General features: G+C 36.0%; 1 protein-coding gene across 1 annotated transcript in view; it reads left to right on the top strand.

Moving 5' to 3' along the window:
- The window catches only part of EYS (eyes shut homolog), a 1,683,276-nt gene that overhangs the window by 876,910 nt on the left and 789,350 nt on the right, over positions 1-17,016 (top strand). Inside the window, 1 exon segment of the mRNA XM_059179314.1 lies at positions 3,351-5,108. Within this exon segment, the coding sequence (XP_059035297.1) occupies positions 3,351-5,108 (1,758 nt within the window).

Raw genomic sequence — 17,016 nt, 5'->3', positions numbered from 1 at the left:
ACTGCCCTTGCCTAGGGAGTCTGCCCCCCCCCCCCCACAAAATATTGTTAAGACTGATGTCAAACAGTTCCCTGCCTGTTTTCCTCTAGTTTAACAGTTTTGGGTCTTAAATTTAAATCTTTAGTCCATTTGAATGTATTACATGGTGTAAGGTAGTGGTCTGGTTTCATTTTTTTGCATGTAGCTGTCCACTTTTCCCAGCACCACTTTTTGAAGAGGCCATGTTTTCCCATTTGTATATTCTTGCTTTCTTTGTCATAGATTAATTGACTATATAGAATAGGGCTTATTTCTGGACTCCTTATTGTATTCCATTGATCTATGTGCCTGTTTTCATTCCAGTGCCATGCTATTTTGATTACTAACAGCTCTGTAGTATAGTTTGATATTAGGCTACAAGATACCTCCAGTTTTGTTCTTCTTATATAACAAAATTTGTTTGACTTTAGCCCTCCATGGAGTATGAATAATAGGAGTCTTTGCATTTATACAATTTGTGAAGTCACCAAACTTATTCATACACTTTCATATTAGAAATCTGATTTCTAATATGATTAGAAAATAAGAATGAGAATTATAGCCATTAACAAGGTATTCTTGTTAAAAATATTTGTGAGGGCCATTGGATATCATAAGCAGAAAGGTAGTCTGCCCTACTCTTTGTCTTCATAATTTCTGTTCTTTTAAAGACTTAAGTTTATATATACTATTATCAAATATAAAAAATATTGTCACTATTTAGAAAGTAAAATGATACTTCTAATATTTCTAAACCAATATGTTATGTATTCATTGATTCTATCAATGGCATATTAGAAATATGATTTACAGCACCATTTGTTTGCATGTACTGGGTATGTGGTAGCAGAGCAATTTGCAGAAGATTCAGCCCACAGCCAGAGTTGTTCATTTTTTTAATTAATTTTTTATTTTTTATAAACATATATTTTTATCCCCAGGGGTACAGATCGGTGAATCACCAAGTTTACACACTTCACAGCACTCACCAAAGCACATACCCTCCCCAATGTCCATAATCCCACCCCCTTCTCCAAAACCCCCTCCCCCCAGCAACCCTCAGTTTGTTTTGTGAGATTAAGAGACACTTATGGTTTGTCTCCCTCCCAATCCCATCTTGTTTCATTGATTCTTCTCCTACCCACTTAAGCCCCCATGTTGCATCACCACTTCCTCATATCAGGGAGATCATATGATAGTTGTCTTTCTCTGCTTGACTTATTTCGCTAAGCATGATACGCTCTAGTTCCATCCATGTTGTCACAAATGGTAAGATTTCATTTCTTTTGATGGCTGCATAGTATTCCATTGTGTATATATACCACATCTTCTTGATCCATTCATCTGTTGATGGACATCTAGGTTCTTTCCATAGTTTGGCTATTGTGGACATTGCTGCTATAAACATTCGAGTGCACGTGCCCCTTTGGATCACTACGTTTGTATCTTTAGGGTAAATACCCAATAGTGCAATTGCTGGGTCATAGGGCAGTTCTATTTTCAACATTTTGAGGAACCTCCATGCTGTTTTCCAGAGTGGCTGCACCAGCTTGCATTCCCACCAACAGTGTAGGAGGGTTCCCCTTTCTCCGCATCCTCGCCAGCATCTGTCATTTCCTGACTTGTTGATTTTAGCCATTCTGACTGGTGTGAGGTGATATCTCATTGTGGTTTTGATTTGTATTTCCCTGATGCCAAGTGATATGGAGCACTTTTTCATGTGTCTGTTCGCCATCTGGATGTCTTCTTTGCAGAAATGTCTGTTCATGTCCTCTGCCCATTTCTTGATTGGATTATTTGTTCTTTGGGTGTTGAGTTTGCTAAGTTCTTTATAGATTCTGGACACTAGTCCTTTATCTGATATGTCGTTTGCAAATATCTTCTCCCAGTCTGTCAGTTGTCTTTTGATTTTGTTAACTGTTTCCTTTGCTGTGCAAAAGCTTTTGATCTTGATGAAATCCCAATAGTTCATTTTTGCCCTTGCTTCCCTTGCCTTTGGCATTGTTCCTAGGAAGATGTTGCTGTGGCAGAGGTCAAAGAGGTTGCTGCCCGTGTTCTCCTCAAGGATTTTGATGGATTCCTTTCACACATTGAGGTCCTTCATCCATTTTGAGTCTATTTTTGTGTGTGGTGTAAGGAAATGGTCCAATTTCATTTTTCTGCATGTGGCTGTCCAATTTTCCCAGCACCATTTATTGAAGAGGCTGTCTTTTTTCCATTGGAAATTCTTTCCTGCTTTGTCGAAGATTAGTTGACTGTAGAGTTGAGGGTCTATTTCTGGGCTCTCTATTCTGTTCCATTGATCTATGTGTCTGTTTTTGTGCCAGTACCATGCTGTCTTGATGATGACAGCTTTGTAATAGAGCTTGAAGTCCGGAATTATGATGCCACCAACGTTGGCTTTCTTTTTCAATATCCCTTTGGCTATTCGAGGTCTTTTCTGGTTCCATATAAATTTTAGAATTATTTGTTCCATTTCTTTGAAAAAGATGGATGGTACTTTGATAGGAATTGCATTAAATGTGTAGATTGCTTTAGGTAGCATAGACATTTTCACAATATTTATTCTTCCCATCCAGGAGCATGGAACATTTTTCCATTTCTTTGTGTCTTCCTCAATTTCTTTCATGAGTACTTTATAGTTTTCTGAGTATAGATTCTGTGTCTCTTCGGTTAGGTTTATTCCTAGGTATCTTATGGTTTTGGATGCAATTGTAAATGGGATTGACTCCTTAATTTCTCTTTCTTCTGTCTTGCTGTTTGTGTAGAAATGCAACTGATTTCTGTGCATTGATTTTATATCCTGACACTTTACTGAATTCCTGTATAAGTTCTAGCAGTTTTAGAGTGGAGTCTTTTGGGTTTTCCACATATAGTATCATATCATCTGCGAAGAGTGATAATTTGACTTCTTCTTTGCCGATTTGGATGCCTTTAATTTCCTTTTGTTGTCTGATTGCTGAGGCTAGGACCTCTAGTACTATGTTGAATAGCAGTGGTGATAATGGACATCCCTGCTGTGTTCCTGACCTTAGCGGAAAAGCTTTCAGTTTTTCTCCATTGAGAATGATATTTGCGGTGGGTTTTTCATAGATGGCTTTGATGATATTGAGGTATGTGCCCTCTATCCCTACACTTTGAAAAGTTTTGATCAGGAAGGGATGCTGTACTTTATCAAATGCTTTTTCAGCATCTATTGAGAGTATCATATGGTTCTTGTTCTTTCTTTTATTGATGTGTTGTATCACATTGACTGATTTGCGGATGTTGAACCAAGAGTTGTTCATTTTTAATTCTCTTTTCTGATTTTCTTTCCTTTTTCCTCTCTGAAGGTCCCAAACAGACAGATATTATCAAGGATGGTGTTCTCCCAACCACTGGTTTGGCAGCATTAAGTATTGGCATGTCTTTTGAAAGCTATATACTCAAAGAACTGATTTCCACTAGAGAGCTCTCAGCCAAATACAGTCTTCTTCCTTCCACAGATGTTTCCTCTTCTCAGTTTCTGAATTTTGGTGTTCATGACCCAGCACAAATTGTCTGGGGCAAAACATCCATATCATATATGCCTATCCAAACTTTAGTAGCCATACCAGGATTCCTTTTCCCCAGTAGGGGAGAGAGGACCTCATTTATCATCTCTTCTTTCATGACAGATTCTATTTTTCCTACAGAATCTTTATTATTTGAGAACAATCAGACTATTGCCTTATCTACTACCACAATGAGTTCAGTAATTACTGGCATTCCAGGGGCTGATATTAAGTTAAACAGGCACTCATTACTCTCCCATGGATTCCTGCTCACAACTGCTTCGACAAGGGCACCTCCAGTTGTCTCTAGGGGGGCTCAAGAGGATACTGAAGGATATTCACCTGTTTCCTTAATTTCAAGAAGAGAGTACTGGAGATTGCTAAGTTCCTCAATGTCTCCCATTTCTCCTGCTAAGATAATTATATCTAAACAGGTAGCCATCTTAAACTCATCAACTCTGTACCAATTCACTACACAAGCTTCCTTTCCCAGTGAATACCAGGTTATTATGGAAGCATCTAGCAACCAGAGACTCACAAACATCAAATCACAGGCTGCTGATTCTTTAAGTGAATTAAGCCAAACATGTGCAACATGTTCTATGACTGAAATAAAATCCTCTCATGAATTCTCAGATCGAGTTTTGCATAGCAAACAGTCCCACTTTTATGAGACATTCTGGATGAACTTAGTGATATTAGCCAGCTGGTATGCACTAATGGGAATTCAAACTATCACTTCTGGGCATTCATTTTCCTCTGCTACTGAAATAACGCCATCAGCAGTGTTCACAGAGCTGTCATCTTTATTCCCTTCTAAAAAAAGTACAGAAAAAAGGATTTTATCCTCATCCTTGGAAGAATCTATTACCCTATCAAGTAATTTGGATGTTAATTTATGTTTGGATAAGACTTATTTATCCATTGTCCCATCACAAACTGCCTCTTCATACCTGATGAATACTGATTTGACTTCAAAACTGGCTACTGATGATCCTTCTCTGTCAGAAAATGTTTTAAAACTATTGACAATAGGACACTATGGTGTAACCGTGGGCCCCACTGAGACACTGAATCAAGATAATTTATTGGATGTGAAAGAGATTAAAGGATCTTATCAACAGTCCAAACTTCTCACACATGATAGCTCTCTAGATTTTTAATTAAATTTAGAAAATCATCCAGAAACTGGACATTCAAGTGACCTCAAAAACAACCTGCTTCTTTACATGAACTCAGTGTCTGATTTTTCAGAAGTAACCTCTAATGTTCAATTTTATGCAGTTTCAGCAAGTCAGTCACTTCCAATACAGACCTCTTTCCCTATGTCTGTACTTACGCCAGACTGGACATATTATACAGATTATCTGACCTTCACATCTGATTTAAACGAAGGGCTCAGAACTTCTTCAGAGTGGTCCAAATGGGAACTTCAGCCTAGTGTACATGGCTGGGAACCTCTTGATGCAAGCCAGAGGCTTCCTGTCACTAGATCTCTTACTTTGTCTTCCCCGGAGTTCATTCCTCTTCAACTGATGATTTCTGGGGAGTTTCTCAGTTTCAGTTCAGTAAACTTTTAGAAATGAGTTTCTTTTCTGTGAAGGAGAAAGAGTCTGTCTTGGTCACCAGGTGCTCTAACCATCCTCTTTGTAATCAGGGTAGCAGACAGTTCAGTGGGGATGGCACCTGCTGTTGCACCTGACACAGATGGTTATTCTTTATGCAGGGCCACAAAGGCTACCAGATCAATACAGGAGTATGCTGGAGACAGTTACACTGCTGGCAAGCAATCAGAAACTGAAGTAGTTCAATTCATTACAATAGATCTTTCAAAGTTTAGGAATAACTTTTATTATTCTTTTTTTTTTAAAGATTTTTATTTATTTATTTGACAGAGAGAGATCACAAGTAGGCAGAGAGGCAGGCAGAGAGAGAGGAAGGGAAGCAGGCTCCCACTGAGCAGAGAACCTGATGCGGGGCTCGATCCCAGGACCCTGAGATCATGACCTGAGCCGAAGGCAGAGGCTTTAACCCACTGAGCCACCCAGGCGCCCCTAACTTTTATTATTCTTATTTCTTGAAATAGATTCTTTGTCTGGTAGAACACAAAATAATGTACACTTTCTAACATTTTTTTTCAGTGTAGTATTTTTTTTTAATGGGAAGATGAGGAGATCAAAGGAACTTAATTTAGTATTGCCATCCTACACAGCATAGCTTATCATTGCTTTATGCTAAGCTGTGATTCTTTCATTATATATAACTCAGAACATAAATTAAATTAGTGATCTTTGTTTGACAAAAAATATGTAAAAATTGAAACAAAATGGCATCCCATGTGTAAGTTTGAATTCATTCTTGAAATAATTAGTGAAAAGCCACATTTCCTAGATAAATATTCTTCCTTTAAAGTGTATTATAAATTATTAGTCTCCTCTACCCTTGTAATAACTGTCAAATTGGGAAATATGCAAAACAAAAAACTCAAAAATTATATTTAGCAAAAAGAGAGGGTATTTTTTGTTATGTAAATATGTTCTATGTTGTGTAATTTCAACTATAATTGTGGGAGTGAGGTTAATATTCCTTCAATGAGAAGTGTATAGGTTTTGTGTATTACATAGCATATTTATAGTTTGTGTGTTTGTTTAGGTGCATAATCTGTGGCTGGCAACTCAGTAATACAAAAACCAAATCTTACCTTTGGTATGTCATGTGATATGATTTTCTTTACAAAGTTTCTAAAAATAAGATAAATTCTAATTTCAAATTTAAATGTAGTATTTTCCTTGTGCTTTTACAAGCTTTTATAAGCTTTTTGTATAGCAGTTAAGACTATCAATAACACCTATACATCACTTCTCACATATAAATGCATCAGAGTTACATATCCTCTCATACAATCAGTCTAATATCCATCCCTTGGAAATAATCAGGACACAAATACTCCATTTCCAGGAAATCAAATCCTAAGTTTGCCTTTATGAACAAAGTCTTGTCACATTCCATTTTTCCCATCTCATTCCAACTGCAAACACTGTTTGGTGATTTTGACTTTGATTCTTCTACTATTCTTCCAGTTTCTCTTGCCTCCCTAATTATTTTAGATAAGCTAATCAATAATTTACAAGGCACTTGCTGGGCAGTATGTTCACCCACTGTGTTGGCCAGGATCAAATCAGGGAATTGATAGCACACGCCAGTTGGTTACCTAGAAAGAGTTTAATTTTAAGAAAAATTATTTACAAAGATATAGGTAGAATTTAGGGAAAACAAAGAGGGGCTGTATCGTTCTGAAGGGACTAGTAAGAGCAAACGTCATTACTACCTTGAGTCCTGAAAGGATCAAAGGAAAAGGCAGTTATCAGGACCCATAAAGAGGAAAGCTACCAGTCTACATATGCGGCAGTGTTTAGGGAGAGAACACAAGCAAACCAAAGTAAACCGATCAGGAGTAGATGAGGAGAGAATATCCCAAACTTCATTCTCTTCTTGTCGTCTAGACTCCTGCAGGAGCTCCCCATTGATCAAACCCATTCCGTAGCTGAAAATTATCTTTAAAAACATATCTACACATTTATCTAATATCTTCATGTAGAGAAAAGGGAGGGTGGGCCATCATAGAATGCCCTGCAGTGCTACGTTCCAGGTTCCATGACAGTGCCAAAACATAGAATAAGCATGTAAGTGATAAAGTGAGAATTTGCTTGTATGTTTCTAAAATGAACCAGTGAGTACTACTATTTCTTCTCAACATGCAACTTCCATCCTCGGAAAGCACAGGAGGTAGAAAGCTCATAATTCTGGTCTCCCTTGTTCTGATGGATTTCATGGCTAAGAGAAAAATGATGCTCCAGGTCATCTCTTGTGATGAGCAAAGTGAGGCATCATGGAACCATGGCTATCGATATGCTTCTTAGAGTCTTGTGTAACTTTTGAAGTGTATGATTGCTGGTTTTATAATATAATGACATCTATTAAATTGAATTGAAGTTGTCTTTGTCAGCCATCCTCTAAATCAAACCAGGCTTCATGGTTTTGTTTACTAATCAAGTGAAGTTTAAAAGGAAAATAAAAAGGGGGGGTCACCTGGCTGACTCAGTCAGTAGAGCATGCAGTGAGCTCAAGCCCCATATTGGTCTTAGAAATTATGTAAGGAAATTTTAAAAATTATTTTTAAAAAAAGAGAAAAAAAATACAGTCTTTAGCAGTTTGGTATGATTTTCCTCTAGCAATATAATTCTCTATTTTTTCTACCAATTGTTTGAAAGGATTTGAGAGAGAACAGCCAGAGCGTCTGATCCAAAGATGTTCCAATAGCAATGGATATCAAAAATAGTACTGAAATGAAAACCTTATATTTATATTTATTTTTATTTATTCATAATTATATATGTGTATAAATATAATTATATATTTATATTTATATTATATTCCATTTTTATTCCCCAGGGGTACAGGTCTTTGAATCACCAGGTTTACACACTTCACAGCACTCACCATAGCACATACCCACGCCAATGTCCATAATCCCACCCCCTTCTCCAAAACCCCCTCCCCCCAGCAACCCTCAGTTTGTTTTGTGAGATTAAGAGTCACTTATGGTTTGTCTCCCTCCCAATCCTATCTTGTTTCATTGATTCTTCTCCTACCCACTTAAGCCCCCATGTTGCATCACCACTTCCTCATATCAGGGAGATCATATGATAGTTGTCTTTCTCTGCTTGACTTATTTCACTAAGCATGATACGCTCTAGTTCCATCCATGTTGTTGCAAATGGCAAGATTTCATTTCTTTTGATGGTTGCATAGTATTCCATTGTGTATATATACCACATCTTCTTGATACATTCATCTGTATACCTCTTCTTTATCCATTCATCTGTTGATGGACATTTAGGTTCTTTCCATAGTTTGGCTGTTGTTGACATTGCTGCTATCAACATTCAGGTGCACATACCCCTTCAGATCACTCCATTTGTATCATTAGGGTAAATACCCAGTAGAGTGATTGCTAAGTCATAAGGTAGGTCTATTTTCAACTTTTTGAGGAACCTCCATGCTGTTCTCCAGAGTAGCTGCACCAGATTCCATTTCCACCAACAGTGTAGGAGGGTTCCCCTTTCTCCTCATCCTCACCAGCATCTGTCATTTTCTGACTTAATTTTAGCCATTCTGACTGGCTTGAGGTGGTATCTCATTGTGGTCTTGATTTGTATTTCCCTGATGCCGAGTGATGTGGAGCATTTTTTCATGTGTCTGTTGGCCATCTGGATGTCTTTTTTGCAGAAATGTCTGTTCATGTCTTCTGCCCATTTCTTAATTGGATAATATATTTGTTCTTTGGGTGTTGAGATTAGTAAGTTCTTTATAGATTTTGGATACTGGCCCTTTATCTGATATGTTGTTTGCAAATATCTTCTCCCATTCTGTCAGTTGTCTTTTGGTTTTGCTCACTGTCTCATTTGCTGTGCAAAAGCTTTTGATCTTGAAGAAGTCCCAATAGTTCATTTTTCTCTTGCTTCCCTTGGCTTTGCCATGTTTCTAGGAAGAAGTTGCTGTGGCTGAGTTTGAAGAGGTTGCTGCCTGTGTTCTCCTCAAGGAATTTGATGGATTCCTGTCTCATATTGAGGTCTTTCATCCATTTTGAGTCTATTTTTGTGTGTGGTGGAAGGAAATGGTCCAGTTTTATTTTCTGCATGTGGCTGTCCAATTTTCCCAACACCATTTTTTGAAGAGACTGTCTTTTTTCCATAAGACATTCTTTTGTGCTTTGTGTAAGATTAGTTGACCATAGACTTGAGAGTCCATCTCTGGGCTCTCTATTCTGTTCCACTGATCCATGTGTCTGTTTTTGTGCCAGTACCATACTGTCTTGATGATTATAGCTTTGTAATAGAGTTTGAAGTCTGTAATTGTGTTGCTACCAACTTTGGCTTTCTTTTCAACATTCCTCTGGCTATTCAAAGTCTTTTCTGGTTCCATATAAATTTTAGGATTATTTGTTTCATTTCTTAAAAAACTTAATGGTATTTTGATAAGGATTGCATCAAATGTGTAGATTGCTTTAGGTAGCATGGACATTTTTACAATATTTGTTCTTCCAATCCATGAGCATAGAACATTTTTCCATTTCTTTGGTGTCTTCCTCAATTTCTTTCATGAGTACTTTATAGTTTTCTGAGTACAGGTTCTTTGTCTCTTTGGTTAGGTTTATTCCTAGGTATCTTATGGTTTGGGGTGCAATTTTAAATGGGATTGACTCCTTAATTTCTCTTTCTTCTGTCTTGTTGTTGGTGTAGAGAAATACAACTGATTTCTGTGCATTGATTTTATATCCTGACACTGTTCTAGCAGTTTTGGAGTGGAGTCTTTTGGGTTTTCCACATAAAGTATCATATCATCTGCAAATGAATTCTTTGCTGACTCAGATGCCTTTTATTTCTTTTTGTTGTCTGATTGCTGAGGCTAGGACTTCTAGTACTATGTTGAATAGCAGTGGTGATAGTGGACATCCCTGTCATGTTCCTAATCTTAGGGGAAAAGCTCTCAGTTTTTCCCCATTGAGAATGATATTTGCTGTGGGTTTTTCATAGATGGTTTAACTGGAACTTTTTAAGCTTAAAAGCAAAAATAGAAAATTATACATAGGTGTTGATAGTGAGCATATTTTGTAGTAGAATAACTAAAATTAATACCCTTCTATTCCAAAAATTGTCATAAGCATAGTTAAAGCAAATATATACAAAACTGTGTTCCACATAGGATAGACATGATTGTAAATACCCTTTCAGGTCAAAGAAGAAAAGCTGACCACTCAAATAGCAATACACTTTGCTGTACATAGTCAGTAAAACATAATTAAAAATCATCAGAAGCAACCAAAGATGTCAAATTTAAAATGATACAAATTTTACCCATTTGACAGTGTTTTATTTTTTTTTCAACTGTAATACTTGAATTTGTGAAGATATACCACTTTATTGGTGAAGAAATAAGTTGATACCATCTTTTTGAAGAATTACTTGCCACCAGAAATTTTAGAAGTTTTAATAATAACATAATCTGAGTTTTAGGAAATTATTTTTGATATACCCAAAGTACCATGACATAAATATAAAAATAGCATAAAACATAATAATAATAACATTAAAGCATATAATAATAACATAAAAAATACAAATAACATAAAAATAATTAAAATAATAAATATTTAGAAACAAATGTGCCCTAATAGTGGTTGTATTAAGTAAATATTAGTACTTAATAATACTATTAGGCAGAAGTTATAAAATCATATATATAACATACTTGCAAATACATGAGTATATGCACACCACACATATGCATACAAAGGATTCTTCCTAAACAATATTGCTTTCAATACTGATTATTATTTTCTAAAAGTTTCATACTGATTATATATTTTATGATTAATAAAAATGTTTTTATAAATATTTGTATATAGTGAGAAATAAATAACATTTCAGAAAATATATTTAATTATTTTATTTATATTAGATCAAAATAATCAAGTTTTTATGAGATCTACAATGATTCATGTAGAAAAGATAGAAAAATCATTGCTAATTAGCATTATTATAGTGAAATAAAAATCAATTAAAATTATTTTAAATAATATAAAATATTTTTATGAAATAAAATCTTGAAATCTTATCAACATTGCCATATATATTTTTGAAATTAAGTTACTATGTAGAGATTAAAATCATTAGTTATATTTCTGCAGAATTCTTTACTTTTTAGTAAAGAATTTAGTAAATTTAGAATTTAGTAAAATTTTTAAAAATGGGATGGAATTAATCACATCATATTACTCGATATCCAGATTTCTTTTTACTTAACTACTTTAAGACAGGCACCAGAATGGCTATAATTTTTTGTTCATTTGCTTATCTGATATCTGATACACTCAGATATGAATTAAGCCTTTTTAAAAGAATCATAACTCTTTCTCATTTCTATCTATTGACAAATTTGGAATCATTCTTTATATTCTGAAGTTTTCAAATGTCTCATTCTTATATGTCCATTCTACAAACCAGCAAATGTAGAGGAAGTTTTCCTTTTGGTGAAAACCAGTAAGCAAGCACCAAATGAGACGTCCCCCTTCAGCTGAAACATGAGACCTCCTCCTACAGTTTCCCAAGTTACTTTACTGCAGAGGGGCAGCTCCACACCCTGTCCTTTGTGGTCAAGAAGTATGTGCATAGAAGACAAAAGCTTCTGTCACAATCAACAGTCACTTTTGTTCTAATTTACTTGCAGTGTATAAAACAATCCCATTTAGAACTGAACCACTAATAAACACAACTACTTCTGCAGGGCAAACTATATCCACTGAAACCTAGCCCACAGATCTGAAATAAAATCCTGACATTTGGTTTCCTATACCTCCCCCAGCATTTTTCACAGAAGAATGCCCTGTGCTTTTTGTGTTTTGCTAGTTTGCAGGATTCAAGAATATTCATTATTTGCATTTTATTCTCACTTATTGCTACAATAAATAGTGATAACACTGTATACAAAATATAGTACTATATGCAAAATAATAGTAAAATGAATATAGTTAATAATCCAATTTTTTTTTCATGCATGTTACAATTCTTTGGTTTCAAAACACTTTCATTTCCATTATTGAGTCTTGGGAATTTGACCTTGGGAAAACAACAGCATAGACCAGAGATTGGCAAGTTATTACCTACAGGTCATATCTGACCCACCACTTGTTTTTGTAAAGAGTTTTACTGGAACACAGGTATACCCATTGGTTGCATACTGTCTGTGGCTGATTTCATACTATGACAGCAAAGTTGAGAAGTTGTAATGGATGCCATATGGTCTACAAAGGTAGAATGCTTACTAACTTCTTCTTTCTAGAAGTTTGCCAGTTCTTAGAGTAGCAATTTGTGTAACGTGTTTATAAGTCTCAGATTAGTATATTTTACCTTTGTGACCAAGGTGTAAGTACCGGCCTTATATGGACTCAGATAAGTCCATATAAGACTTATATAAGACATAAGTCCATATTTATAAGACATATAAGTCCATATAAGACTTATATTGTATTTCAGACCTACTTAACTCTATTATGTTACTCCAAGTCACAACATTCCTGTCTTCTGTACCATTCTTTTTTTTTTTTTTTTCTGTACCATTCTCACAGAGCGCTAGGATAAAGTCACAGACTACGGTAATCTCTTTGTGAAGCTCTCGAATCTATATGCAGGACTGCTTTCAAGGGTGTGTAAACTGTCACAAAAGCCCTACACTCAGAAGGACCCCCACTTGGTAGAGCCATAGTATGTAGAATGTTAGTGAGGCTCAAAGGAATTATAAACTAAGGGTATTATGGAAGTCATCTGGTTCCAAGGTAGTGTTAGAATATGCAGGTAGCAAGAAGTGGAATAAAAGCAATTAAGTTTGTATCAGTGTTCAGTTATTTTTTGCTAAGAACAAATGTACTGGCTCTGAAACATGATTTACATAATTTTGATGGTGTCACTGAAGAGTTAAATTCGCTTATATCCCATTTAAAACAGGCATTGCACAGTATAAACATGAGTGGTAAAATATATGCTAAAGTTGAAAATCTTAAATTTTCTTCTTTAAATTTTTTTATTTAAATTCAATTAGCCAACATATAGTAAGTACATCATTAGCTTTTGATATAATGTTCGGTGATTCATCTAGAATGACATTAAATAGCAAGTAAAATATATCGTGAAGAGATGAAAAGGAGACCAGAAAAGAAAGAAAAAGCTTTTATTTTAGAACCTTTAATGAAAAATTTTCCTACCTCTTTTTTTTGAACAAAAGACCCCACATTTTCATTTTGCACTGGGTTCGACAAATTATGTACCTGGCTGGCATCCTTTGTGCTACTGCTGTTCTGCAATTCTCTCCCCACCTCAGCCAGGCCAATTTAAAACACAGCTTCATGCTGTCCACTTAACTATTAGAATCCCTTAGGTTTCGTTCTTAAACTTCTCCTTCCTCTCTTTCCACACTCTTCACTCTTCTTTTTTTCTATTCTTTTTTCTTTATTCCACAATTTGTTGTTGATGTAGCACCTACATTCATGACTTCAAATATATGCAAAGATATAAACTTGTTTCCATTTTGAGACTAACACTTTTTGCCTTTCAGTCCCTCAAAAACATAAAATTTTTATCTCTTCAATATCACAACCTCCATCTCTTTCCCTACCCATACTTTCTTTTCTCCATTGAATCATTTCTCAAAAATGAAATTTATAACCAGCTAGATTTCTGAGATTCAGCATAAACTTTATTTTATCAAAAGTACTAAAATTTTATCTACAAAGTTCTCTCACCGAGCCTATTAGCTCACTACTACTACTCCAGCTTAAACTCTTACCATCTCTTTTGAATCCCTCTTCCACACTACTTTCAGAGTTGTTTTTCTTATGTGCTTTTCATTCCTCTGCTTAGAAAGTTACAATGAATCTTCATTTCCTAACAGAAGAGGTTTAAAATCCTAAAGATTCCAACTATAGTATTTAGTCTCAACTGTATCATCTGAAGCGATTCTCTACCACCTATCCTGGCCCTATTTTATAACTAACTACACTCTTCAATACTGGTACACAGTTGTCCAACTCTGCATTTTGGCATTCACAGTCCTTCTTCCTAAATGCCCTCTACTGCCCACTTTGTCAAATTCCTTTCCTGAGGATCAAATCAAATGTTACCTCTAATTGTAAGACTTTGTAACACACTTAAAAATTTATTTTTCCCCTTTATTTTTGCTCTGGTATATCATTATACTTAATGTCACCATGATTTTGGTCATGTGTGTATTTATACTCTTTCAGTGCAAGAGCCATGTGTTAATAGATATAATGCCTTGTCCAAACTTTTTCCGTAATTGTAGAGATCTTAGGAAAGACTATCTTAAAGCTGGTCGCAAAGATTGTTAACAGTTTATTTATAAGTGAGGGGAGGCTTAGCTGTGAAGACTGCTATGACTAAAGCAGCATAAACTGTGGATTTGTGGAAGCTGGAGAGTGGGAGAAAAATACCCTTGCACTGAAAAAGTAAACATGGCTGAAGTGTCTGGCCCCTCAGGAAGAAGCTGGATCACTCAATACATGGAATCTCAAGAACTACCAATTGAATCATGGTTCAGGATGACATTGTGTATGCAAGTGACTTGATACTAGGAGAGGTGAGGTAGCTAGTGAGACACGTAGACTTGATTCAAGATGTCCAGGAAGTAGGATTCATTTTGGGAACCACTCACAGTTCTTGAGGAAGAATCTGGCACTGCTGACATTCAAGGCAGTGTTATCACTTCTGCAATGAGAAGATGAGTGAGGATGGGCATTTGATGCTCTACGCAGAGGATGTAGTCAGTCTAAATGATCCAGTCCTGTAATCCAGTCAGTGTTATAATATGGCTTAAAGAGGAGAGTCACAGGAAGGAAATAATTTGGGCAAGAAACAGCACAGATATTCAGGGGGCATATCTGGATACTAGGAAAATGAAGGCAAAGACAAAATTCTCTGCTTCAAGGATAACTATAATAATAGTAGCTGCCATTTATTCAATACCACTTATTAACTAACAATGCCCTGGGGTTAAAGATCTAGTCCAGGAAGTGACTGTCTTGCGCAAATCTGTCAGCTAATAAGTGCTTGAGTTGGGACGGAAGTTTGAGTTTGCAAGATGTAGATATGATGATTTTTAAGGACAACTTACTGTTCAATGAAGGGAATGAGGCTCTGCTTGCTCATCATGCCCTTTTGTCTTCACTGGCTCCATGTTCCATGTTCAGACAGCTCTCAGCTGAGCCTTCTGATGAGTGGCGTCCCTTACTCCAGGGAGGCCAGGGAAGAACTGAGGAAAGCAAGCGAAGTGAGATTTTAAAACTGTGGCCTGTAGTCCTTCACCCATTGGTTTGGCCAGTGTATCAAATTCTGCCAAGGAGCAGAATTACTTCCCTCTCTACAGACATAGTTTTTCTCAGTTCTATTTACTATTGTCAGTCACTTATGCATGGGAACTTAGAAAAAGATATTTCTGTTGCCTCCCAAATCTATTTATACTTGAAACATGTGGTGCAGTATGACAAGTTGTCACTTGTATGAACATCAATCAACAATATTTTGAGATGCTATTTTATGTCAATAATTAAGATATTATTCAAACCCCTTGACAGTGTTATTATCTAAGTTAACAGTGATTAGCATAACATATGTCCTCCCTTAATAGCCATATTTCACTGAGCAACACATTTTATTGAAGATGCACCACATCCAGGACTCTATTTATGGCGAGGATAATGCACTACTAAAAATAACAAATGTTTCCTGCCCTCCTAGAGCTTAAATTCTAGTGATGACAGACAGTGAACATTAAGCATAATAAACCTGTATTTTGTATGACATGTTGTATATAATAAAATGTACATAGTATAGTTCTAATCTAGAGAGAGAATATGTTTGGATGTGTGTATAGACTATATGCTTAAAAGAAGCAGAGCAAATCTGAGGGGGAGGGTATCTCAGGTTCTGAGTTGGTGGGTGGGAGACAACAGTATGGTCCCATGTGATCTTGCTGAGGAAGCCAACTTGAAGAAGATGAAAGCTGAATAGGTAAAAGGAGGAAAAATATCCCACAACAAGTAAATGGCCAGGGCTGTGTTAAGGTAGGTGTGTGTTTGACATTTTCTAAGAGCATCAGGGAAGCCAGTGTGGTGGAGCAGGTAAGCAAGAGGGAAACCTGTAGAGGATGAAACCAGATAGAGGATAGGACAGAAAGATCAAAATCAGGTTCTAAGAATTTGGGGCCATTTTAAAGGCTTGTCTTGTTATTATGAATGAAACAAAAGTTTATTCCAGATGTTTGCACAGAGAAGTGACATGATCTCAGTGATCGCTGTGCTGCACAGTGGAGAATTGCTTAGTGGATAGAGATAAGGCAGGCATAGAGAGGGGGAGACCAGTTAGAAAGCTAAGGCCCTAAACCAGGTGAGAAATGAACATGGCTCAGTCCAAGTGTCAGCAGTGAAGGCTTGGGAAATGCTCAGACTCTGGATATATTTTGAAGGTCAGGCCAATAGGCTTTGCTAAAACATTGGATTAATTTTATTTATTTTTATAATCAATTTTATTAAGCAGAGAAAAGTATCTTAAGCACCCTCTGAAGACAAATAAGGGGAAATTATGCAAACCAATTTTTCCAGACATGCTACAAATAGGTTTATCTGAAATTTTATCAACTATAAAGCTGTGTCTAACAGCAGTTCTATTACAATGCAAAAGTCTGATAAGTTTATAATGACTTTGCTGATTATCACCCTGAGGCACAGAAAGACCATATGATTTCTGCATCTGCCATGAACTAACAAATTACGTTCAGCATGAAATATATGTTTAGTGTTTTGTGTTTACACTTATTCTTGAAAATTTATTTGTGA

The sequence above is a fragment of the Mustela lutreola genome, chromosome 6 (assembly GCF_030435805.1).
Source record: "Mustela lutreola isolate mMusLut2 chromosome 6, mMusLut2.pri, whole genome shotgun sequence".
NCBI classification, from domain to species: domain Eukaryota; kingdom Metazoa; phylum Chordata; class Mammalia; order Carnivora; family Mustelidae; genus Mustela; species Mustela lutreola.
Note: the sequence above shows the minus strand (reverse complement) of the source record. Positions and strands in the feature narration are given on the sequence as shown.